The following is a 27,481-nucleotide window of genomic DNA, read 5'->3' on the forward strand; positions in this document are numbered from 1 at the left end:
CCGCCCCCAAGTGCCATGTTCAACTGCATCATGTCCCCCATTCCTTCGGGCGACGATTGCTATGTGTGTTTGAATGCTGTTTGTGTGAGTTCCACAATAGAAGCATGTACACAATCAACAAAAGAGCTTTTCTTTCTCTTACACTCAACACTGTGTCACTCGCCCTGTCTCATATCAGCGCTGAGCCACAACCCATGATTGTAATGGTCTCGCGAGGGAGCGGGAGTGCCAACACCACAAAAAACCCGGTGTCACCCTCCACGTTCAGATGCATTATGTCCCCCATGTTCCTTCGGGCGACGATTGCTATGTCTGTTTAAATGCTGTTTGTGTGAGTTCCACAATAAAAGCATGTATACAATCAACAAAAGAGCTTTACTTCCTCTTACACTCATCACTGTGTCACTCGCCCTGTCTCATAGCAGCGCTGAGCCACAACCCATGAGTATAATGGCCTCGCGAGGGAGCGAGAGTGCCAACACCACAAAAACACGGTGTCACCCTCCATGTTCAGATGCATTATGTCCCCCATGTTCCTTCGGGCGACGATTGCTATGTCTGTTTAAATGCTGTTTGTGTGAGTTCCACAATAAAAGCATGTATACAATCAACAAAAGAGCTTTACTTCCTCTTACACTCATCACTGTGTCACTCGCCCTGTCTCAGAACAGTGCAGAGCCACAACCTATGATTATAATGGCCTCGCGAGCGAGAGTGCTAACACCACAAAAACACATGCATCGTATCCCCCATGTCACTATGGGTGACGATTGCTATATGCGTTATATGATGTTTGTGTGAGTAAAAATTTTACTTTAGAAGCATGTATCCAAATTCTTGCACCCAACATTGTGTCACTCGCCCTGTCTCTAACAGCGCAGAGCCACAAACCCATGATTATAATGGCCTCTCGATGGCGCAAGAGTGTCACACCATTATGCGACGCGACCCGCCCTCCCGCCAGTGCTTCCAGCCTCGCAGGGGCGGGGCCCTGGTCATAATAAGCCATCCGTGGCTGTAGAGGTAACGCGTCCGCGGTGTCATTTCATGGACGGTAGAAAGGCTATCCCGGGCGTTTCACTGTGGATACTGGGAATATTCACGATGGATATTCTCTCTAATTCAAACGCAGACCTCCCCGCTTCAATGGCGTGGTCCCGTCACTGACTTTGCCCCAGAACCGTCCTGTTCTGCGACAGGAAGTTCTCAGTCTGCTCGATAGGGAGCGATAGAGCGATTTTTCCCCTCAGATCGCGCGGAATGCGCATGTTAAATTATTTGGACGATTGGCTGATTTTAGCCCACTCAAGAGATGTGCTATCAGTCACGTGAAAACAATGCTTCGCCGTTTGGATACGCTGGGACTGCGTGTGAATAAGCAGAAGAGCGTGCTTTAACGAGTCAGACTGTAACATATCTGGGAATATGTTTGGACTCGATGGCGATGCAAGCCCATCTCTCTCTAGAGCATTTCATCGACTCTGCGCTGTTTCAGACCGGGCAGGTCGTTTACACTGAGGGAATTTCAGAGGCTTCTGGGACTGAATGGCGGCGGCTTCTTCAGTGTGCCATCTGGGTCTGCTACATTGCGGCCGCTACTGTTTTGGCTGTAACTCGAGTTCCGCCGAGGGCGTGGTCTTCGGTCCACAAACACATAGGGTCATTCACAGTTGCGCAGCACTCTGAGACCGTGGAACAGCCCGGATATGTTCAACCCAGGAGCTCTTTTCTCTACGAACGCGTCTACTTCAGGCTGGGGAGCAGTGCGTCTGGGCGTACCTGCCTCAGGCCTGTGGTCGGAGTCACAGAGAAGGTGGCACATACACCGTTTGGAATTGAAAGCGGTGTCCTTAGCCCTGCAATCCATTCGGTCGAAATTGGAGCGGCAACTTGTACTGATACAAACCGACAACACGTCTGTGGTCTCGTACATAAATCGCCAGGGCGGCGTGCGCTCCAGAGCTCTATTCAAACAGGCAGCGAGGCTCCTGTTGTGGGCGGACCGACATTTAATCTCCATAAGAGCGTCGCACATCCCCGGTACTTTGAACCGTGGAGTGAGCATGCTTTCGAGGAACGGGATTCCTCAAGGAGATGGAGGCTTCACCCAGGATCAGATCTAATGATTTGGGAGGGAGGAAGTGGATTTGTTTGCCACGAGCGAGAACGCACACTGTAAGACGTTTTTCTCGCTATCTCACTCCCCCCTGCCGGGAGATGCTCTGACATCGCGTTGGCCGGAAGCCAGGCCTACACGTTCCCTCCGGTGAAGATTCTGCCTGTGTTGTGCAAAATCAGGGAGGAGAGAGCATCAGTTATACTCGTGGCCCCGAACTGGCCGAATCAGCCCTAGTACGCGGAACTGAGAGAGTTAGTGATGGCTCCCCCATGGCGAATCCCCCTTTCGAATCCAACCTTCATGTGTGGCCACTGCGTGGACCATAATAAGCGGGACGCTCTGCACTCACGAGTGCTAAACACACTTACGGAGACGCGAGCACCATCAAACATACACTGCTACGCGCAGAAGTGGGGAGTTTTCACAAAATGGTGCAAGGACGTTTATGTTGACCCGGGGACCTGTTCCGTGTCGGATGTTTTGCGCCTTCTACAGCACAGTATGGATAGCGGGAGTTTGAAACCATCCACGCTGAAGGTGTATGTGACTGCTAGTGCCGCTTTTCGTTCCCTGGTTGACGGGCAAGCGATCGGTAAGCACGCTCTGGTAATCAGTTTTCTCAGGGGAGCAAGGAGATTGTGTAATTCATGGCCGCCCTCCGTGCCGCCGTGGGATTTAGCTCTAGTTTTGAGGGCTCTATCTCTTACTACCGTTCGAGCCCTTAGCTTCGATTGCGGTTAAGGAGCTTCCCTGAAGTCTGCTTTGCGCTTGGTGAACGATATTGCATCGGTTTCGGACCTGGCGACTGTAACGTCACTCTCCGGCCGAGACCGGGTTTCGTTCCGAAGTCACTCAATACACCGTTTTGTTTCCCTGCCCGCCTTATCTGTTGAGCCTTCAGCCTCGCGTGACGCTGATACTCAGAGCGCCGAGACCCTGTTAGGGTTTTACGGATGTATATGAATTGCTCGGCCGCCTTTCGTCAGTCGGACCAGCTGTTCGTGTGCTTGGTGGATGAAATAAGGGACGTGCTGTTTCTAAACAGAGACTTTCTCACTGGATCGTGGACGCTATCGAATGCCAGGGGAAGGGTTATCCCCTCAACATCAGAGCTCATTCTGCGAGGACGATATAAATGCTTCCTGATGGGCCTGGTCTAGAGGTATGTCTATCCAGTATTTATGTTTTGCTGCTGGCTGGTCTTCCCAGAACACAATCGCCGGGTTAACTAACCCTTTAATCTGTTTTTTTGTTTACAAAAAGTTACAGTCAAAGGAATTGTGATTGTCCTTTAGGTTAATAATTTGAAATAGTAAAAACAATATGTTCAAACTTTTGACTACTTTCTTTAATAACTACATAACACAATACTTGTACTTTTACTTTCAGTACTTGAGTAGTAAATTTTCAAAAAGGCTACTTGCAATACTTAAGTACAAAAAATGTTGAATACTTTAGTACTTCTACTTAAGTGTGGTGCTTAAAGAGCACTTCAACTTCTACTCAAGTCATTTTTTTGATAGAGCACTTGTACTTTTACTCAAGTCTGGGTCTCAAGTACTTTATACATCTCTGCTTGGAAGACATTTACACTTGGACTTATTGACAAATTAGATATGATGGCCAAGTGTAAATATCCCCAGTCACTCAAGCTTACTTACTCATCATATCAGTCACCAAAACAAAGCTAACAAAACGATGTGACTGTTTTGTCACATCAAACAATAACCAGTTAATTAATTGATAAAAAAAACTGTAGGCCACCTCTCACCTTTATTTTCAGCTTTGATTTCATCATGCATAAAGTCGTTCTGGCGGTTTCCAAGGACAAAAGCAAGAAAGGACAGGATGAGAGCATCTAGGATTCCGATGATGGCCAGAATGTAAGCCCAGCGCACTGAACAGTTTCCCAGTGTGTATTTTCCTGTCTCCTCTCCGCACATATCCCGGATGACCTCTGCATCCCAGCCATCTGGGAAAATCAAACAGCCCAGCACCAGGCACACAGCTGCCAAGAGACAAAGTTGAGAGACTGAGACAAAGGACTGTATAAAAAACCCCCCAAAAAACAAAAGTCATTTATATATATATATATATATATATATATATATATATATATATATAAACAGTGGTTAGAGTTCATGTGTAAAGTATACAAACAATAGTTACATGCAAGATTTATTTATTTATTTATTCGTTTATTTTTGTTTTTGGGGGGGATTAGATTTCCAGACAACAAGTGCAATCCAGTGTACTGCCTGTAGATCATGCAACCAGTGCTTTTTTGGTCATGCCCTCCTTTGTAACATATTTGCATGAGGGGAAAAAAAATGGACCATTTATATTCATACATTAACCTTTTCCCAAAGTCACTTAAAAATGAGAATATTTAATATATATATATATATATATATGTATATATAAATGAGCTAATAATATTAAAATTTTTACAAATAAAAAAGTCTGTAATAACTTAATCGTAAAAATATACATAATTATATACATACCATTTGTTTTTGTACTACATTGTTCTGTTATTTTTGGTAAAAAACATCAAACTTTTTACAAATAACATTAAAACATATATCAAAAATCAAAATCAAAATCAAACAAAGCCCATGAAAAACACAACAAAAGTAAGTTACCTAGGCATTTACTCATTCCACCCAATTCACCTATTCCAGACCTATGAACCTTTTCTCCCTTTATTGTGTGTATATATATATATATATATATATATATATATATATATATATATATGTATGTATATGTATTTATACACCCTCTTCTGCATTTTTTGTTCCAAATTTGAATATAAACATATATATACATTTGAATATATTTAAATTTATATATATATATTTATATTCTAATTTGGCACTACAACAATGCAGACGAGGACCAATTATGCATTTACTCTTACTTTTTCCTTATGGTGATGAGTGTGATGCATTTCCACATGAATGGAAAATTTTGGGGTGTATTTTAAACTTAACAGGCGGAGCAGAGAGGAAGACTTTCTATTAATAATCACTTAAATTGTGGGCCTGTTCTTCACACAAAAGAATTTCACAGCTTTGCAATGCAGAACACAAAGTGCTAGGGCTTCATGGTAAAACTGAATTCATGGTAGAATGAATTTACAGTGGGGAAAATATTTATTCATTCCATTGCTGATTTTGTAAGTTTGGCCACTTACAAAGAAATGAAGGGTCTATATTTTTTATGGTAGATTTATTTTAATGTATAGAGACAGAATACTAGCCCCAAAATCCAGAAAAACACATATAAAAGTTAGAAATTGATTTGCATTTTGTTAGTGAATTAAGTATTTGATCCCTAAGCAAAACGTGACTTAGTACTTGTTGCAGAAACCATTGTTGGCAAGCACAGAGGTAAGATGTTTCTTGTAATTGGTCAAGAGATTTGCACATCTCAGGAGGGATTTTGGTCCACTCTTCTTTATGGATCCTCTCTAAATCCTTAAGGTCTCTTGGCTGCCGTTTGACACCTCGAAGTTTCAGCTCCCTCCACAGATTTTCTATAAGACTGAGGTCTGGAGATTGGCTAGGCCACTCCATGATCTTAATGTGCTTCTTCTTGAGCCACTCCTTTGTTGCCTTGGTGGTATATTTCGGGTCATTGTCATGCTGGAAGACCCATCTATGACCCATCTTCAGTGTTCTGGCTGAGGGAAGGATGTTCTAGTTCAAGATTGTACCTCAATGCAGTAAAGTCATCTTGTACCCTTAGCAAAAAAAAAAAATTCTCTCTCTCCAAACAAAGAGATTTGAGTTAAGTTAATGCTAAAGAGCTCAATTTTGGTCTCATCTGACCACATCACTTTCTCCCAAGCCTTCTCTGATTCATTTAGATGTTTTTTTGGCAAACTTTAAATGAGCCTGTACATGTGCCTTCTTAAGGAGTGGGACCATGCTGGCACTGTTGATTTCAGTCCATTGTGGCGTAGTGTTTTGCTTGGTGACTGTGGTCCCAACTGTCTTAAGATCATTAACAAGCTCCTCCCGTGTAGTTCTGGGCTGATCCCTCAGCTTTCTCATGATCATCATTACCTCATGAGGCAATCTCTTGCATGGAGCTCCAGACCAAGGCCGATTGATGGTTATTTTGTATTTCTTCAATTTCCGAATAATCGCAGGAGTTGTCTCCTTCTCACCAAGCTTCTTGCTGATGGTCTTATAGCCCATTCCAGCCTTGTGCAGATCTACAATCTTGTCTCTGACATCCTTTGACAGCTCTTTGGTCTTGCCCATGGTGGTGGGAGATGTTGAAATGGAAGATACAGATTGTGTGGACAGGTGTCTTATACACCTAACGAGCTGTCATTAGGAGTAACTTCTTAAAGTGACAGGAATAATCTGTGTTCCACACGGGCACATCATGCATTACGTTAGTTCAGTCAGGCCACGTTAGTCATGCTTGCATCAGCTGACAGTCAGCCGTTCCTGACGTGCACCAATCCAGTCTTGACACCTAACACCTGCGGTCTATTTAAATTCCCATTCTTCAGTGTCTCTTCCATCGCATCGCTGCTTGCAATTAACTCCCTCCTCCAACCCCAACTCCTCCAACTGAACCTGTAATCCGATCTAACTTTGTTCTTTCTTTACAGTCTCTTCATTGGAAGCAGTCTCTATCACATTCTGTTTACAACTCATGTAATTGTGAATTGTAATTATGTATGCTTATAATGGTTCTGTTCTGTACCCCAGGGGGGGTTTGTCTTGCTGCTCTCCCCGCTCTGTCCAAGCATGGCTGCATGGACAGGCGTGTGGAGTGTTGCCCAGAACATAACCATACCACCAACACTAAATGTATGCAATTATAATTGTCATAAACAGGGGCGTAGTTTATGGGGGGGATGGGGGGGAGGTAACCCCCCCAATATTCAAATCCATCAGTTACAACCTCCCCATTATTTCAACATGAAAATCACAGTAGATCAAATGAAAAATATAATATGAAAAAATAGAATTCATTTATTTTGTAAAAATAATTTTGTTCCTAATCAAATATGAGTATGTCATAATAAATCAGACAAAAAATATTCCCCCTCCATTGAACCGATTGGTAACGCCCAACAAATGAGTCGCACTTTAACCAAAATAAGCGAGTGGTGTTTGAATGGGAGAGCACACGGTTAATGTTAATGCCAAAAATGAAGAGAAGCGCTGCACAGCGGACTATATTTAACTGCTGGTCAGAGAGGGATGCAAAAAAAATAAAGCATGTACTGAGAATGAGGTATGAGAATATTGTGTAATAGTTAGTACACACCACATATATTTTAGCTAGCTAATCCATTGCAATGTATTTAGCTATAACTATCAGTATAACAAGATACCAAAGCAGCTGTCTGTTTTGCTAGTATATTTTTCAATAGTGTCAATAGTGTAATTATCAACGACAAAAGTATTCACATCGGTGTTTGTTTTCTTACTAAATTAATCTGACTTTTGAACGAATTGGATGAATTAACGATTTAAGTGGCTAACTCATTAAAATAGTGAAACACTGCCGCCTACTGGCGGGTTCAATACTTAATTTCTTTCTTTTGATAATCTCTGCTATGTTAGAATTTTATGAATGATGATTATACACAAATTTCATAACGTTATGAGGTGTATAATCTCTTAACATGTTTTTATAACAGATTCGAGGTAAATATAGCTGCAGGGTAGAAAAGTCAGCAGAGGGAGAGGAGGAGCAGGTGATCTGGTAAAGAAGATGCCATTCAATCAATAAAATAAATTAAAATAGGAAACAGTATAGAAATCAGCAGTTTTGTAAAGTTAGGCTATACATTAATGCCTTTAATGTTTAAAGATGTGTTTCCCTTTAGAAAAAAAATTAAAATGCATTAAGGTGGAATGTAAAAATCTTAAAATAAATGTCTAAATGTTGTCTCTTTCATATTTCTATATGTTGAATTTGTAATCAGTTAAAGCATGTTGCCAGATAGATAGATAGATAGGTAGGTAGATAGATAGATAGATAGATAGATAGATAGATAGATAGATAGATAGATAGATAGATAGATAGATAGATAGATAGGAAGAAATAAATTATCCAATAACAATACACATAAAAAAATTTTTTTTTTGAAAAAAAATAATGGGCAGCATACAACGTTCAACCCCCCCAATGTTCAAACCAAATCTACGCCCTTGGTCATAAATATACTTGACGGAAGTGGACCTGATTGAAAAAATCAATCTGTGGGAGACAGAATTCTTGCTGGTAAATAGGGGATTAAATACTACTCACTGAAATGCAAGTCAATTTCTAACCTTTATATAATGTGTTTTTTATAATGTGTCTCAATACGTTAAAAAAATTAACTTACCATTATAATTATACAGACCCTTCATTTCTTTGTAAGTAGGCATCTTACAAAGTAGGTATCTTACAAAATCAGCAGGGGAACAAATAAATGTTTTCCTCACTGTATCCCAAAAAAATGCTTTATGAGCCCTACGGTTGTGTGAAATTGATTGAAAGATAATTTAAGAAGAGACAGCAAAGACACTTTCAAGATTGTAAACACAAAATTATAGTGTTCATACAAAGATTTATTTTGTAAGCTGTGGGGGTGGAAGTGATTTTGCACTGTGGCCCATACAATCCTAGTCCTACCAATGTTAGAAAAATGTTGCTTAAATGCGTCTAAATACAATAGAATTCTCAGGTTGTTCCCAAAATATGGGTTTGCACTGCAGAGCAGGAATCCAGGAAAACTTTGACAAATATTTTTAGAAGATGGCAAAGGTTGCAAGTGGTGCCAGATTCATTATTTTAATTAATCTTTAATTAAACTAGTTTAAAAAGTCATGCACTGAGAACATCTTAATTGCTTTATATATTATGTTATAAATTATTTGTTTTATGCATGTTAAAATGTAATGTAACTTGATGTCAATAAATGCACTTTAATAACTAAATTAAACTGAAAAATTTGATCAGTGGCGGTAATTTTTATGGGATAGATCCTTGAAATGCAGGTAGAGTTAATGTGCCTCTCTATGATTTTTACTGTGCCCTTCAGGTCACTCCATTAAAATTTTCCTGGAGGTTCTACTGTTTTTACTCCTATCTGATGTCATAAAGATAAATATATCAGTGCAAGACTGCCTGCACAGGAACAGATCGATAACTACTTCTTAATCTTTGTCTCTTTGACCCACTGCCGCATATTAGTGATATGGACAGACAGGAAAGATATAACACAATCACAGAATTTACACTTAAATCTTAAAGTAGACTAAACCTCTAATTAAAATGTCTGGACTATAGTGATCATCATGATCATTTTTTTTGTTTTTGTTTTAGGATAGATCTAGATGTCTTACCACAGTTACACGTCATGTCTAACATAAACAAGGTGTTGAGACTGTTATATAGGGGTATTTTGCTGATTCATGGCCCAGTTAACCTGCCAAATCATAACGTTAAATTTAAATACGAAGCCATCTGTAAAAATATCTGAACAATGACCAGACCTTTCAACATGAAACTGACCCAAAACATGTAAGCATCTGATCTCATATGAATTTGACACGGTATGTGAAAAGTCTGTAATCCTTGTTGTTGTTGTTGTTTTTAGTAATTGGATAGTGTGTGAAAAAGACACATGTATGAAAAATACATTTTTGTATAGATATCATTAACCTGTATTGAATGTAAAGATAATATATGAGCACTTCAAGTAATGAACACCTCATGGTGTGCATGCCCACTTCAAGACCAGACAGAGCGGTGCCGTTAATCTGTGTCTTGCTCTACAAGAAGATAATAAATTATCTGATTTAATGTCAGTCAATATTCCTGTAGTAGTATAACCCGAAGCTTACATAATTACCCAGGCATGTTCTCACCTCTTTATAAAAAATGTGTGTATGTTTAGACCAGGTTTACACTAAAATATATTTGTTGATGCTGCTTACTTTTTCTAAAAAGTAATGCATGTCTAAGGCACGTACTGTAGGCACCGGCGCATGACCTTTAGAATGCAAAGTGGGTTTCCCCTATGGGAGAAACCCTAGAACCCCTGTACATCTAACTTCACATAGTCAGATAAAAATGTCATTTTATTCCTCAGAATTAAATGTAGTCCACAACCAGATGAGTCAACCACAGTCTGGTGTAGAAAAACTCACATAAAAACGAAACGATGTAATACACGCGTTGCCTCGGCAGTGCGCGTGTTTTTTTTTTTGCTACTCAGTCACATAAACAACATCAATCTCCTCAGAGAAAGATGAATGCTGCAACGAGCTCTGCCTCAGAGGATGAAGAAACCGCAGTGCGGGTTTCCAAGCCTCGAGAATGAGCTCTAGATCTAGTGAACACAGGTGGAGATAGGACGAGCCGTCTGCAACCCGTTCGCCAGATCATGTGCGATTCCCGCTGTCGTGGTCACCGCCATGCCTCAGCAGCAGTGCGACTGCAACCGCTAGATCGCATGCATGGACACACTCCTCGGAGCGTGCCCGGCGAGAGAGCATGCAGCAGCAGCGAGCTGTCTCAGAGGGCGAGGAAACCGCAGCGCTGAGATCCGAAAGCGAAACCCACGAGCACAACCACCGCTCCGCCTCGGCGAAAGCGGGGTGGTACCGCGAGAAACGCGAGTGAAAGCTCCCTCCTCAAAGAGAGCCTTCTGAGAGTGAAACAAAGTGCTCACATCGCAGCCGTCAACTCCCTCGAAAGCTGACACTGCGCGCTTCACTCTCAAGCAGACAACACATGAGCTGCGTGTGTCCCTACCCCTTTTTTTTTGCTGGCGGGGAAAACACACAGCCTGAACGCTGCCTGCTCTCGCCCAAAACTTCTCTTGATTGAAGCTTTGACAGATGGAGTTTATCAGTGGACAAACGACACTAAATAAGACTCACACACACAGAGTGCTTGCTGAAAACAGAAGGCTGATTACCGGCTTTGCCGCTCATGCTTTTATGCTTCCTGGTCTCTGACGTCACCCGCCTATGACGTCTTGCCCTTCCATTGGACTGATTACACAATTATTCAGGGACGTCACACAGGAGGCATTCCCCAATCATTCTCAATGCAGCTCGAGTTCCTGAAGAGGAACTAAACGTTCTACTGTACTACTAGTATCAGTGACCATCACAATAATGTTAATAATGTAGTTTATCATTTAGTTTATTTGAGAGCACATAAATGATATACACTTTGGAAATGCTAGTTATGTGATGTTCATTTGTATATTTCAACATTACACAAAACCAGTCAATACCAGTTTGCTAAAGCAGTAATTTATTTTAAAGTTAAGCAATAAATTATTTTTACTATTTAAAATACCTGCTTTCTATTTAAATATATTTTACAATTTAATTTATTCTTGTGATCAAAGCTACATTTTCAGCATCATTACTCCAGTGTAACAATAATACACTATACCATTCAAAAACTTGGAGTCAGTATATATAGAAATTAAAACTTGTATTAAGCATGTGCAAAAGGCCACTTATGATAATGTTAGAGCACTATTGCGCTACTCTAGTGAGACTCTTATTATGAAAGTCTGTGGCGCGAGCAACCGGAAGAGACACTGTTCATTCGGTACGGCGCGAACAGCAGATTACCTCAGCAGCTGTCCGAAATCAGTTTGCCGCATTCAGGAATGGCTGAAGACGTGCATCACTCTGATTAGATGTTTCTTGTGTTTGTGTGCGTCCTATAACGAGTGAGTACTTTACTCCTTCAATGTTGATTGATGCTCGTTATCTGTAATGAGGCAGTGATCGGCTGTATAATGTTACATGGCAATGTTAACTAATCCGTGCCAGCTATAATAACTTATGTGTGGATCTTCAAAGTTCAGAATTATAATGTTAATAATGTTTTAGTAAATAATGTAGATAAATAGTGAAAGTAAATGTTATGGAAATGTTATATCAGGTGTTTATGGATCATTGTCATTGTCTGAAGGGAGCAGCCTATAGTCAGTATGTGAATGATGATTATTTGTACTAATGTTGCTGTTATTTGAGTATTGCTCTTTTTGTGTTGCAGAGAAACCACACACTCATAATACTGTACATCTACATCTCAACTACGAGCATGCCAAACACGTCTACGTCTGTTAATGAGTATTCAGCCCACTTATGAGCCAGTTCTATGTCAATTAAAGCAGGACTCACTGACTGTGCACCTACTAAATCTAAGTCTCCACTAAATGTGCTCAACCTGCTCACGCATTGGGTCATTGTCCCTTTCAATCCTTACATGTTTATCGGCCATCAGCTTCAGGGTCAAGCAAAGCTAGGATCCATTCTCTCTGCAGGCCGTCAAGGGAGCCCTCCACAGTCCACTGCACTGTTTAGCTCAAACTCTAATGCTCATGTAAAGGCTGACTCCCTCTCCTGTTAATATTTCATACCAGTGAAAATAAAATCAGTTCAAATTGATGCTTCTCTCTGTGGTGTTCTGACCGACACACCTGGTTCAGTGCAATCAAAATCAGCCCTTATCATCTTTAAGCGTAGCCTTCGTTACATTTGTGGTCCTTCGAGCCGGATTGCAGCTGTGCTGGGAGTATGCAGCAGAGTGATGAAGCACCATGGGTTACTCGGCCCAAACGTCAAATAAGACCGCCATCATATTTGAAGGATTATGAGGTCAGTGCAGTGCGACCGAAGATATGCGGCCCACCACATGTCAGCCCTGTACCACACACGCCTAGAGAGGATGAGTGGAGTTCACAGCCTCATGTGAAGTGGAGTATGCAACCCGATGTACAGGATGATTTCACCTCCAGCTCTGAGGAGAGCTTTCATGACACCAGCTTAGGATGGCAACATACCCATCCACCCTACAGTGAAGAGGGAGCAGGGCAGAGCATGCTACATCGAGAGAACAGGCAGTACAGTTTAGCCTCACCTCATGAAGATAGAAGGGATACGTGTGAGTTAACAGCCTCAGCCAGAGTGGTAGTAGCAGCGCAGCCAGATCCGTCCTCAGAGCAATGGCCAGTGCCACCTCATCCATTACCAGGTGACTCATTAGCGTTAGTGGAAGATGAGTTTGATGATGGACTGCCACCTCCACCATGGCCTTCGTTTGAATACCCTCCACCGTTTGCGGTTGCCGAGGAGCAACATATGGTCACCGCCATAGACCGAATGATGAGCGAGTTACAGCTAATGAGGGACAGTGTGACTTCCAGCGTCACAGCCCATACTCGGCCACATTCTACTCCTCGTAGCTTAAACCCCCCTCAGCCTAGACGAGGTCCTGATCAGCACAATGTCCGTTCCTACACCCCAGGGCCAGAACCTTACATGCCCATCTCACGTCCGCAGCCCAGTATGTATCGCCCGGATGCGGGATCCTCAAGGCAGTACCCAGCCAGGCCTGATACAAGCCAACCTCATCCCACTCGAGGCAGGCAGTTCTCGCCAGTATCGGCAACTTTGGGAGGAGGAGAGTACAGGGGGCCAGCACCAAGAATTCCTTTCTTCGTCCATAAGGACCCGATGGAGTTCTCTCGGCTTAAACTGGCCCTAACAAACCTGTTACCTACCGATGCTACCGAGCTTTTCAAGTACCAGATTCTGGTGGATCACGTAAAACTTGAAGAGGCCTGTCTCATTGCCGACTCCTTTATTAACTCGCCTAGGCCATACACTGACACCATGGTAGCCTTGACAGAGAAGTTCGGTCAGCCGCACCATGTGGCCTTGCAGAGGATCGCTGCAGTGATGGATTCACCTGAGATCAGAAGAGGAGATGTATCTGCTTTTGAGAAGTTCTCCCTGCATGTGCAATCACTTGTGGGTATGCTACAGACACTGGGCCCAGATGGAGAAGTCGAGCTTAGATGTGGCTCACATGTGGCCCGACTCCTCACCAAGCTTCCAATGGAGATGAGAGCAAACTTCAGGCGTCAGATGTTCTATCGTCCCGGACACACTCACACACTGCTCGACCTGGCGGAATGGCTTCGGTACGAGTCGTGGTGCCAAGGTTACGATAACCCTTCAGACATCCGTTCCCAGGGGCCGCCAGGCTACCGAGTCGAAAAGCGACGCAGCAAGCCAGCAGCTACAGTGCTTCACGGAGCAGAGAGCTGTCCGTTGAACCGAGGTTTGAGACAAGAGAGTCAGAGCTTATCTGTGCCAAAATGGAAGAGCAAATCAAAACCCTATTGTCCATACTGTGAGGGCGCAGAACACTTCTTGAATAAGTGTCCAGCTATTCAGAGACTCACCAAAGAGGAGGTCATAGAGTGGATCAGGGTTAATAAGAGATGTTGGAGATGCGGGAGAGCACATCAGGCAGCGCAATGTGACCTCAAGAAACTCTGCGAGGTATGTCAAGGAAAGCATCTGAGAGTATTGCATGACACCAATGCACGCCCCAAAGCTGAGCCGCCAAAGGCTGAAAGTTGTCTGGTTAGCACTAGTACAGAGGTTCTCTACTTAGACAGACCATCGGCCCACTCACGTGTTCTGCTGAAAGTCGTCAGAGTTATCCTGCGCAACAGGGACAGGACACTAGACACTTACGCAGTTCTAGACGATGGTTCTGAGCGCACAATGCTCCTCCCCGAGGCAGTTGATAAATTGGGCTTACAGAAGAAGCCTGAGGACCTTGCTCTCCGCACGATTAGGCAGGAAGTCCAAACTCTGAAGGGAGCTGCTGTCTCGTTCAAGATCTCCTCCTCCGCCAATCCAAAGAGAACATTTCGGATAGTGGAGGCCTTCACTTCTCAACGCTTGGGTTTAGCGGACCACTCCTACCCCATCGCCAGCTTGAAGAGGAAGTACAAGCACCTGGCAGATCTTCCCCTCGAGACATTCGATCAAGTCAAGCCGCTCGTGTTAATTGGTGCGGATTACCCCCATCTACTTACCCCTGTTGAGCCGGTGAGAATGGGCCCTCCTGGAGGTCCAGCAGCCATTCGCACAAGACTGGGATGGACCCTTCAAGGACCTGCACACCTTACACAATGGGCCCCGAGCACCCAGCAGTGTCTCTTCACTAGTGTCTCACCCCAGATGACAGAGCTGATGCAGAATGTGGAAAAGCTTTGGAAGATGGATACCTTGCCATACCAGAGTGGTAAACTGGCAATGAGGTCAAAGCAGGATAAAGAAGCAGTGGAGCTCCTAGAGGCTAAGACGAGGCGAGTACAGGTCGCAGGCATCCACAGATATGCCACACCTCTACTACGGAAGCGAGACATTCCCCCTCTCCAAGCTCCCAAGGAAGCCGTCCTACCCAGCCTCAGAAGTCTGGAGAGACGCTTGGCCCGGGACCCCCTACGAGCCGATGAGTACTGTGCTGCGATCCACAAGTTGGTGGAGACGGGAGCAGTCAAGAAGATTGACCTCAGTGAAGTCTCAACCACAGATGAGTCATGGTATATACCCCACCATTTAGTGTGCCATAACGGAAAGAGTCGTTTGGTCTTCAACTGCTCCTTCCCGTTCCGAGGTCTAAGCCTCAATGATACCCTCCTTCCTGGACCAATATTGGGAGCCTCTCTTCTGGGCGTTCTACTACGCTTCAGAGAACATGCAGTAGCAGTCAGTGGTGACATCAGAGGCATGTTCCACCAGGTTCAGCTCTTACCAGAAGATCGGTCGCTCCTCAGGTTTATCTGGAGGGACATGAAGCGTGAAAACCCCCCTGATGTTTTCGAGTGGCAGGTCTTACCCTTTGGCACTGCGTGTTCACCGTGTTGCGCCACTTTCGCTCTCCAGAAGCATGCAAGAGATCATGGGGGTCCAGGAGAAGGAGTCAGGCATTCAGTGGAGCACTGTTTCTATGTGGACAACTGTCTTCAGAGTGTGCAAACAGCAGAGGAAGCTAAGGAGCTGGTGGACCGGCTCAGGGAAGTGCTAGCATCTGGAGGGTTTGAGATTAGGCAGTGGGCCTGCAACATACCTGATGTCCTCAGGCACCTACCTGCAGAGGCGAGGTCCGACAGCATGGAGCGATGGCTTTCACACGATGAACCTGGACCTTCGGAACCAGCCCTCGGACTTAGCTGGCACTGGGAGACAGATACCTTGGGTTACAAGAGCCGACCTCTAGAGTATGGAGCACTCACAATGAGGAATGTTTACAAGGTGCTCGCCCGACAATATGATCCCTTGGGCTTCATTGCACCTTACACGACTCGCGCAAAGATGATCGTCCAGAGCATGTGGGACAAGCCACGCAACTGGGATGACCCACTTATCCCTCAAGATCTGCAGAGGGCATGGAAGGAGTGGGAATCAGAGTTACACCTGCTGTCACACATCTCATTACCCCGACACTATACTCCCGCTCTAACCGGTCAGATGGTTGCTTCCAGACAAATCCACGTGTTCAGTGACGCCTCGGAAAGGGCCTACGGATCCGTCTCTTATCTGAGAACAGAGGATACCCAGGGACGGGTTCACCTGGCATTCCTGGCAGCTAGGTCCAGGGTAGCACCCCGGCGACAGCATTCCATTCCCCGCCTCGAGCTCTGTGGTGCCTTGACAGCGGCCCAGTTGGCAAAGACGTTAGAGAGAGAACTGACGTTGAAAACGGATCAGACAGTCCTCTGGAGTGATTCAACAACAGTGTTGACGTGGTTGCAGTCGGAGTCATGTCGCTTTAAGGTCTTTGTGGGCACTCGTATCTCCGAGATCCAGGAGCTTACAGGAGAGAGTACCTGGTGCTATGTAGACTCCGCGCAGAACCCAGCAGATGATGTGACCCGTGGGAAGACCCTGGCAGAATTAGCTGTGCCTTACCGCTGGAGCCAAGGGCTGTCTTTCCTCCTCAAGAGTCCCGCTGAATGGCCATCCTCACCTGGAGATACACCAGAAGAGGATATCACAGAGTACAAGAAGTCTGCTTTGTGTGGTGTGATATCTAGAGCAGATAGACAGGAGACCAACCTGGGCCAGTCATTCAAGTCCTGGAAGGATATGGTTGAGTCCGTAGCGCAGGAGGCACACGGGGCGGCCGACCGAGATGAGTCCTTGAAAGCAGCGGACTACAGGCAAGCAGAGACGACTATCTTCAGGAGAGTTCAGACTGAGTGCTTTCCGGAGGAGTTGCGTCACCTAAAGGCAGGGAAAGCCGTACTTCGTAGTAGTCATCTCCTTACCCTGTCCCCGGAGCTGGATCCTGAAGAGGGAATCATAAGAGTTGGAGGAAGACTCCGACGTGCCGAATGGTTAGACCCTGGATCCAAACATCCTATTGTCCTGGACCCCTCGCATCCAGCAACAAAACTCCTTATCCAGGACTACGATGCTCGTCTCTGTCATCCGGGTCCTGAGCGGGTATTCGCAGAGTTGCGCAGGGTCTTCTGGATTCTCCGTGGCAGGGAGGCAGTTCGGAGGGTGCAACACCAGTGCGAGGAGTGCCGAAGATGGAAATCTAAGCCGCTAGTCCCTAAAATGGCCGACCTACCTGTGGCCCGTCTACATTTATATAAACCGCCGTTTTACTCCACGGGCGTCGACTGCTTTGGACCATTTCAAGTCAAATTAGGACGACGCTCCGAAAAGAGATGGGGTATCATCTATAAGTGTCTGACCACTCGGGCAGTGCATCTGGACATCTTGCACAGTATGGACGCAGACTCTTTCCTGATGAGCCTCAGGCGGTTCATTGCACGCAGAGGGACTCCAGCTGAACTCTTCTCCGACCAGGGAACCAATTTTAAGGTAGGAGAGAAGGAGCTCCGTGAGTCTTTTGACAGCATGTCCGCCGACCTCCAACGACTCCTAGCCAAGCAGAAGATTGATTTCCGCTTCAATCCTCCTGCAGCTCCTCACTTCGGGGGAACGTGGGAGAGGGAGATCAAGTCTGTCAAGACTGCGTTATATACAGTCCTAGGAGTTCAACCTATTTCTGAGGAGGTACTACATACTACCTTACTGGAGGTAGAGGCAATACTGAATACCAAACCTTTGGGCTATACCTCATCCAGTGTTGCTGACTTGGATGCCGTGACTCCTAATGTCCTCTTGATGGGGCGGCTGGATGGAGCGTTACCTCCAGTTGTCTACCCTAAGAGCGAGGGTCTAAGCCGGCGGAGATGGCGACACTGCCAAGTTATAGCAGATCACTTCTGGGCAAGGTTCATCAGGTGCTACCTGCCAACCCTCCAATCCAGGCAGAAGTGGCATGGTGCCCCAGCTGATCTGACAGTGAATTCAGTAGTTCTGTTGGTTGACCCCCAGTTTCCCAGGGCACTTTGGCCAGTTGGCAGGGTGGTTAAAGTACATCCGAGTGCAGATGGTCATGTACGTTCCGCGGATGTGCAAGTCAAAGATAAAGTGTACACCCGGCCAGTTGCCCGGCTTATTACTCTTCCAGTCATCCCAGCTGCTGAGGAGGATGAGGAATGCCCTCCAACGACTTCAAATTAAGGATGAGCCTTTTACGCAATTTGGGGGCGGCTGTGCAAAAGGCCACTTATGATAATGTTAGAGCACTATTGCGCTACTCTAGTGAGACTCTTATTATGAAAGTCTGTGGCGCGAGCAACCGGAAGAGACACTGTTCATTCGGTACGGCGCGAACAGCAGATTACCTCAGCAGCTGTCCGAAATCAGTTTGCCGCATTCAGGAATGGCTGAAGACGTGCATCACTCTGATTAGATGTTTCTTGTGTTTGTGTGCGTCCTATAACGAGTGAGTACTTTACTCCTTCAATGTTGATTGATGCTCGTTATCTGTAATGAGGCAGTGATCGGCTGTATAATGTTACATGGCAATGTTAACTAATCCGTGCCAGCTATAATAACTTATGTGTGGATCTTCAAAGTTCAGAATTATAATGTTAATAATGTTTTAGTAAATAATGTAGATAAATAGTGAAAGTAAATGTTATGGAAATGTTATATCAGGTGTTTATGGATCATTGTCATTGTCTGAAGGGAGCAGCCTATAGTCAGTATGTGAATGATGATTATTTGTACTAATGTTGCTGTTATTTGAGTATTGCTCTTTTTGTGTTGCAGAGAAACCACACACTCATAATACTGTACATCTACATCTCAACTACGAGCATGCCAAACACGTCTACGTCTGTTAATGAGTATTCAGCCCACTTATGAGCCAGTTCTACGTCAATTAAAGCAGGACTCACTGACTGTGCACCTACTAAATCTAAGTCTCCACTAAATGTGCTCAACCTGCTCACGCATTGGGTCATTGTCCCTTTCAATCCTTACATGTTTATCGGCCATCAGCTTCAGGGTCAAGCAAAGCTAGGATCCATTTTCTCTGCAGGCCGTCAAGGGAGCCCTCCACAGTCCACTGCACTGTTTAGCTCAAACTCTAATGCTCATGTAAAGGCTGACTCCCTCTCCTGTTAATATTTCATACCAGTGAAAATAAAATCAGTTCAAATTGATGCTTCTCTCTGTGGTGTTCTGACCGACACACCTGGTTCAGTGCAATCAAAATCAGCCCTTATCATCTTTAAGCGTAGCCTTCGTTACAAAGCACACACATGATGATAAATAAAAACGATTAATACGATAAATGTTACAATGCTGTTCTTTCAATTTATCAAAAAAAAACCTGAAAAAAATCTTCTCAGTTCTTTTCATCATCATTAATAATAATAATAATAATAATAATAACATTAACTTTTTTTTTTTGTAGAAAATCTGAATATTAAAAGGATTGACTGAAGTAATGATGCTAAAAATTCAGCTTTGAAAGTCAGCTTTGATTATTCCTAATAAACTGTTTAACTGCACTTGCAAGTGAATCTCAAATTATTTTGTGGGATAATTAAATATATTCTAAATAAACTACAAACATAAAATTATATAGATTAATTTTGTCCTCACATTCTTTCCTGTAACTCTTCCCTCTCAGTCACACACCTGACTGAAAGGCTCATTATGCAGGCCTTTGTCTTCTCATGTGTAAATCACAATGATATTCATGATAGTTTAGAATTTTAATCAATCTATTGTTTTCTGTGAGTGAGTAAACAAGATGATTTTCACATCATTTTGAAGCAAAAATTCTAGGCTACAAGCTCCCGGTTTGACAGTCTTGTGAACAAATGTTCTGTATGTGTTTTATAACCTTATTTCAGTTTCAGAGTTAAAAATTTTGTTTTTCACTAACCACGCATAAACGTTGTTTTCTCAAAAAGAAATAATGTACATACATGCTATTTATATATTATTGTAGCCCAGTTTGTTCTGAATACATGTTTTCAGACTTTTTTTCAGGATTCTTTTATGAATAATAATAATAACCCCCCCAGCATTTATTGAAAATGGAAATCTTATTTTACATTATAAACTACCATTCAACTGTTTAGAGTCAGTAAATTTTTTCTTTCTTTTTTTGAAAGTAATGAATACTTTTATTTAGCAAGGATGTGTTAAATTGATACAAAATGATGGTAAAGACTCATATTATTAGAAAAGATTTTAATTTTAAATAAATGCTGTTCTTTTTTAACTTTTATTCATAAAATAATCCAGAAAAAAGTATCACAGTTTCCACCACTGATAATAAATCAGCATATTAGAATGATTTCTGAAGGATCATGCGACACTGAAGATTGGAGTAATGATGCTGTAAATACAGCTATGATCACAGAAATTATTTTTTAAAGTATATTAAAACAGAACCGATATTAGAAAACTGAAATAATATCTGACAATATTACAAATGATTTCTGTATTTTTGAGCAAATAAATTACGAGAAAGTGGAATCACTTCCTGTTCCTGTTGTCACTTGGCATATTGCATGTATTCAGCTTACTCAGCTGTCTTTATTAATCCTTTATTTAATATACTTTAATGTAAATGTTACTGTATGCCTACAATACAATTGCACAACTGCTGTAGAGAGTACTTCATCAATCTCAAACGTGCTGTTGCACACAAACAACCTACCTCCTGTAGTAAGTATCCCACTTGGACTCTACTACAGCTTTTAGAATGTGAAATAATTTTTTTTAAACTCTCTCTTAAGACTTTGACATTTTCAGTGCTTTAGCATAGTTTGTGATTGTTTGATTTAGTCTCTTACACTAGGACACTAGTACTAAGCAGACACCCTTTCATACACTTTCCAAACTGCTTGTTTTATGTGGTGTCGAAGGGATGCTGCAGCCTATCCCAGCATCTTAGGCCAAAGGCAGGGTAACACCACGATTATTTTGGTCAATATTGTAATCATGATTATTAAACACGATTATTAGTGGGCCATTTGACCAAAACTTTATATGAAATATTTAAAGATAGTGATATATATCAGGCCTGCGGCCTCGTGCCTATGGCCGAATCACAGCCATGCCGATATACAGCCATATCTCACTTCTACTCATGTGATATTACATTTATTCAACAGTTTGACGGCGGGAGTGTGTAAATAAATAAGAAACAACAATGGAGTGTCTTTAAAAGCCCTCTTTTGTGCAGAACTGCTTCCTTCTGCCACAGATTTAAATCTAAAGTTGACAGTTTAACAGCTGAGCCCCAGTCTCCGTTACTAATTCCAAAACGTCACTTTACAGCTAGTAACGAGGTAATCTTATTGTACAACTTCATCTGTATCTGATTTCGAATGAGCAGAAATCTGTAAGAAATGCATCGATCCATGGGTAAAATAACTGACGAAAACGTACTGTTATTTTCATCACAAACAAACGTTGCACTGCAAAAAGCTGCAGTTTGCATTTTAATGCTGGCAACCACATTATTGGCTTGTCATGTAGTATGGCAAAAGTTTGCACACTAGTATTCCAATAAGCCACATTGAAACTCTCCTGATATTTTATTTAATATACGTTATGAACAGAATTGTGATATTTAAAAAAAAAACTGAAATATCTGAGATGCGGAGTGGTGTTTCTTACATTAGTGAGTGCGGAGTGGAGCAGGACGCAGGATTTTTTTGGCCGGCTGCACTCCACTGACTCCACCTTCCTAAATGGACAAGGCTTTTATACTTGTCATGTTCACCGCTGTACTATTCTTTGAAATGACAGGGGGTGATAAGGAGTAATTGTCCCCTAAAACCATCGGGAATCACAAGTGAGAAAAAGTAATTTATACTGTATGTCTACTGTATGGGGAATCACACAGGTACTGGGCTACTAAATAGTAATACGTACCCGAACCAGTCTAAATAGTCAGAATATAAACATTTATTATTGATGTACCGTAGTGATTCAGGGCAAGCCCAAAACACTGTTTGGAAAATGGATTCATGGTGTAATCGCTTATTATAGAAATTCTGTAAATTTTGAAAACAGAAAAGTTACTGACTGTAGCTTTAAGCAAATAGTTTATAAATAGCCTCTACATTAATTCTAATTCTATTTTTATGCAATAAAAAATAAAAAAGTACTTCAATTAAAAAGCCTTGGACAAACTATGCAAAAAAAAAGACATCTTCCAAACTAACAAACTTCTGCCAACACCATGATTACGTCAAATTTGCGAACATACATGCAAACTTGTGATTCATTGAGTTTAAATAAGCCTGGTGTGGGAAATGGTGTTCCTGGAGCGAAGCTGGAGTGGAGTGATTATTAAATGCTAAGAGCACGGAGGGTAAATTGTTGCCACTCCACTCCACTCACATACTCTGTCCAACACCGCCACACAAATGTGGCTTTTTGTTAAAGACTGTCCTACTACAGGATTTAACACAGAGTAACAGCTCTTTACCAGTTAAAATAGACACTGTAACAGTCTGTCACAGGGAATTATAATTGCATTTTTCATCAGTTCATTTCTTAAATTATCTTTTGACTATGTTCTGGCCTGCCATCTAGTGGGGAATTTGTTTTTGTCCCAATGCCAAACTAACTTGCTGACCCCTGCATTATACAATTGTGAAAGTAATGCAGTTACAGGTATGGAAGATCCTCTGCACAGGGAAGATCGTACCCTGTGCATCACCCCAAGAAGGAATCACCCCAGTATTTAGGACTTTCCGGTCAACAGTGAGCACAAAAGGGTGCAATACCCATTATCTTGCAGATTTTAATTGCAAGTATCTTGCCTTGAAATGGGAAAGGTTACATTAACCTGTTAATTCCTTATTTTTTATATTTTTACATTCCTCTGGGCTTTTAGTCTAAAAGTGTGCTTATCTGATAAAAACTTATGGATTATCATATTTTTACGTTAAATATCTTTCGAGTGCAGTATTTATTTATTTTTACCCAAAAATGGGGTGATGTGAGCATTATGGAGCGCTAAACTCTCACATGTAACTTATGTTTTATTCATACACAATGCCGGAGGGTTCCCTTGCACAGACTCATAGGGAGTAATAAAACTTATGAGGTTTCAGGAAATCCCTAATATGGACAAAGACATCGAGCGATAGCTGTAGTTGATTAAGATGTACGTAGACAGAGACATTTTGTATAGTTTTGCAGTTTTTGTACTGTTGTGTCTGTGTTCCTGAAGCCATCTTGGGTATTTTTATAAGGATAATAAATGAATAATGCAGTGTAATGCACTGTTAATCAGCATAGCCTTTATCACTGTATACAATACTATAAAATGATAGAATTTCTGCCTCATTTTGTGATAAGAAGCTAGTTAACAGGGGGAAGTTAGCATGATATTAATATTATAATATTATAGCATATTAATACTTTATTAAGAAGACATGGAAAGTCGAGTTCAAGCTACTACTTTAAATGCAAGGACAGTACGCTGTCAAGACAGAGCAGTGGCAAAAGAGACCAGTGACTAACTGGTATGGATATTTTCATGGCCGATTCCAACATCTTAAAAAGTACAGTGGCCAATTGCTGATATAAATCCGATTTAGTTCTACATGACTTCACACTGTTTAATTTTAAGACAGTACTGTACAAATTATATTTATTTTGCGTAATATGTAGTAAACTAATTAGAAGTACATAACTTTAAAAACCCTTTTAACCATTTTAAAACATCCAAGCTTGTAGAAGAGCAGAATGAAAATGGAAAAGGACAAATTGCAAATCACCTATGAAAATGCTTAGAAGCTCACTTGTAGCTTTTCAGAATGCAGTGAAATCTGCTTAGTCTCAACATTTTTCAAACTGAATTGCAAAAAATCATCACAGCTCTAATGCTTTATTTTCTGTTATTAACTCCTTGTGTAAATGTCATGTCCAATCCCTCTGTGTAATTATATGAACGCTTTCTCAAGATTTTTAGTTGATAACTACTTTTGAGATCTGCATCCATCTGCTAATGTATCATCTGATTCTTGTTGTTCTTCAGCCACATGGAGTGTTTTTGACTTAATAATTGACTCAGAAATTATTGACTATTTGAAATTCTCTTTTTGCTCCCATGATATTCTCCCTCCACCTATTTAAAAAAATTGTTTTTATTTGGTTGGACCCAGACTGATGTCTTTTCTGAATAAATATTTTAGTTGAGGTTCTATTCCTTGTAGCATTAAGAGGCTGCTCCTCTTCTCAAAAAAACCTTCACTTATAGCGATTTCAATAAGTTCCAACCCAAATTTACACTTCCTTTTTTTATAGGTCTTTAATGTTACACTGACAGCAATGGACTGGCGTCTCTGTGATCCTAGTACTTTTAGACCTATCTTTAGCTCTGATACTGTTGATCATAAAATGCTTTTATCCCAATTAGAATGTTATGTGGGCAGCCAGGGAACTGTGTTTAATTGGTCTAAATCTTATTTAACAAAAATACATTTTTCTGTAGGATTGGGTAACTTTTCTTAATTGCGGAGTTCCACAGGGTGCAATTCTCACACCTGTTCTCTTCTCTCTGTATTTACTTCCTTTTGGGCTACATTTTCAGAAAACATGGTGTACCAGTTTACGGCTGTGCAAATTATACCCAAATGTAGTGTATTTACCTCTGAAATGCAATAAACATTGGGCCCTGAAATCTCTTTTTGTTTGCCTAGATGAAGTGAATACTTGGTTTTCTCAAAACTTTCTATTTCTGAATGAATCAAAAACCGAGCTCATAGTCTGTGGTCTATATGAAAACTCTGGGAGTAGAAGTATTGACCTGGAATACCTTGCTCCCTTTACTTCATCCTGCATCAAGAATTTCTGTGTGTTTTGGGAATGAAGCCTCAAATAAATGCAGGGATTGGTTCTTTATTTCCTTCAAGATTAAACATTTTCTCTCTTTGAAAACCCATAGAGATTGCAATCCACGTGCTCCACGAGTGGAGAATTACTATTAGTACCTTACTGATTTTATGATTGATCATGCATGCTATGGCATTTGAGACATGTGTCCAACAGTGTCTACATTAGTGACAGCCTGGTGAATAATCTGCATTACAAAAAGGAAAATAATAATAATAAAACATCTTTAAAGGTTATTCACGATTATGCATTGCTGTCAACGTAGCTAGACTTTACAGTGCTTTGTTATATGGAGCTTTTTGGTAGATCGTGATTTAATTTGTTTGTCTAATAAAGTGTTTCAGTGACAGATGAAGATCAGATGTAAGAAAGTACACACATTACACTATGATTAAAATGCAGTAAACTTTAATGGACAATAAAACAAAGGTAGAAAATCGTATAACTCCAAGTCGGCACTATAACTTCATATACATGCACAGCTAAACAAAGGCAGATCCATAACTCATTTTAAAGGGGTCATATGATAGGATTTCTATTTTTCCTTTTCTTTAGTGTGTTATGTAGCTATCTGTGCATGTATAATATCTGCAGAGTTAGAAAGCTCAAAGACTCCCACAAAAGGATTTACTAGTCCTGTTTGTTGCTGCCGTGTGCTTTGAGTTTGAGCACTTGTCAAGTTAATTCTCTATCGTCTATTCGTTTTTTTATCCTAAAATCAATTTTATCACCATAATTTTCATTTCTATAACGTGTGAATATATCCTATATCATATTCTACAACAAAAACCATCTGGGGGCGCCTTTTTATCACTAGTTTTATTTTGATTTCCCGTGTCAGCTTTTAGCTTATAGCCCGTTAGCATCGCCAGCGTGGTTGCTGCTAACCTTGCATTCATTGCTAATACTTGATTCACACACTTTACCATTGTTTTACTCACTGTTACTTAATTAAATGGTGGATTTGTGTAAACCTTTGAGTGCAGGTGAGGACACGTTCGATATGCATTCCGTGCAGCTCGAGCTGGAGGCCGTGGAGAAGCAGATTCGTAACCTGGTGCACCAGCTGAGAGAGTGGAGAGCCATGCTGGAAACCTCCCGGGCTGAAGCACACAAGTATACAGCGCACTGCTAACAGTCCCACCACCTCTACTTGTGTTTCTTTGCGCAGGCCCGGTGCATCCAGGACGCAATCTTCCCAGATGTCCTACACTACGGCGCTGGGACAACACAGACTCTGGGTTTATCCGCAGCGAAGGATGCGAGCCAGGCCACCGGGCAACTGTTTCTCCCTCTCTGCTGCTTCTGGTCTTCGCTCCCCTCCATGAGACGGAACGCGTTACTGTGATAATCGGAGACTCCATTGTCTGGCTCTTTTTTGCTACGTTAGCCGAAGGTAAAGAACACACGAACTGTTTCCCTGTTGCTCGTGTTTTCGATGTTTCTGTGTAGATACCAGCGATTTTGAAGGGCGACGCGAGCATCGGAGCGGTCGTGCTTTACACAGAGTGATATTCTCAATGTTACCCAGAGAACAGGATGCAGGTTTAACTCATTTGAAATACTTTTGCTTAATGTTACACTGTCAGATATGCAAAATAAATCTATTGTATCTCTTCCTCTGGCTACTGTGTATAGACCACCAGGGCCATACAGAATTCCTAAAAGAATTTGCAGTCGGTCACGTTCTATGCTATTTCAGAAAGAGACTGACGAATGGGGTCTCGCCCGAGAGCCAAATCACCTTCGAGTGGTAACAAAACGAGCCAATGGTACACAGAGTGCCTTGGTCTGCGGAATTTGCATTGCGAGCTCCGCCCCACTGTGCAGATATATAAGGAGCAGCGCAAGCAACTTAGGTTTTTGTTTCGGAGCCAAGGAAAGCTTGTAAACACTCCGGTGAAAGCAGCAAGCGAGTCAGCTGGTGTTGGTGTGAAGGCACGATTCAGCGGTTCGTCTGGGCTTCCTGCATTCAGCTACGTTCCCCTGAACGCTCCAGCACCACTGAAAGAGCCATTTTCCATCTCTAAAAGAATAAACAGGTTGAGCTTGCGTATTTTTAAAGATGTCATTTTGCCTGTGTGTTTCTGGGTGCGGTCGATATATGGCACCTCGTGACGACCACGATCACTGTGTCACGTGTCTGGGCTTTCAGCAAGCTGAGACTGCGTTTCTGGATAACTCATGTTCTCATTACGGGATCATGACCATCTCGGTGTTAAAATCGAGTCTCGATTACCTTAAAAGGTAAAGA

At 42.3% G+C, this 27,481-nt stretch overlaps 1 protein-coding gene across 1 annotated transcript in view; it reads right to left on the reverse strand.

The window, feature by feature from the left end:
- Positions 1-27,481, reverse strand: part of LOC132161328 (LHFPL tetraspan subfamily member 3 protein-like) — a 68,329-nt gene that overhangs the window by 13,320 nt on the left and 27,528 nt on the right. Inside the window, exon 2 of the mRNA XM_059571294.1 lies at positions 3,891-4,127. Coding sequence (XP_059427277.1) covers positions 3,891-4,127 — 237 coding nt within the window. The remainder of the gene's footprint in view (positions 1-3,890; positions 4,128-27,481) is intronic.

The sequence above is a fragment of the Carassius carassius genome, chromosome 17, assembly GCF_963082965.1.
Source record: "Carassius carassius chromosome 17, fCarCar2.1, whole genome shotgun sequence".
NCBI classification, from domain to species: Eukaryota; Metazoa; Chordata; class Actinopteri; order Cypriniformes; family Cyprinidae; genus Carassius; species Carassius carassius.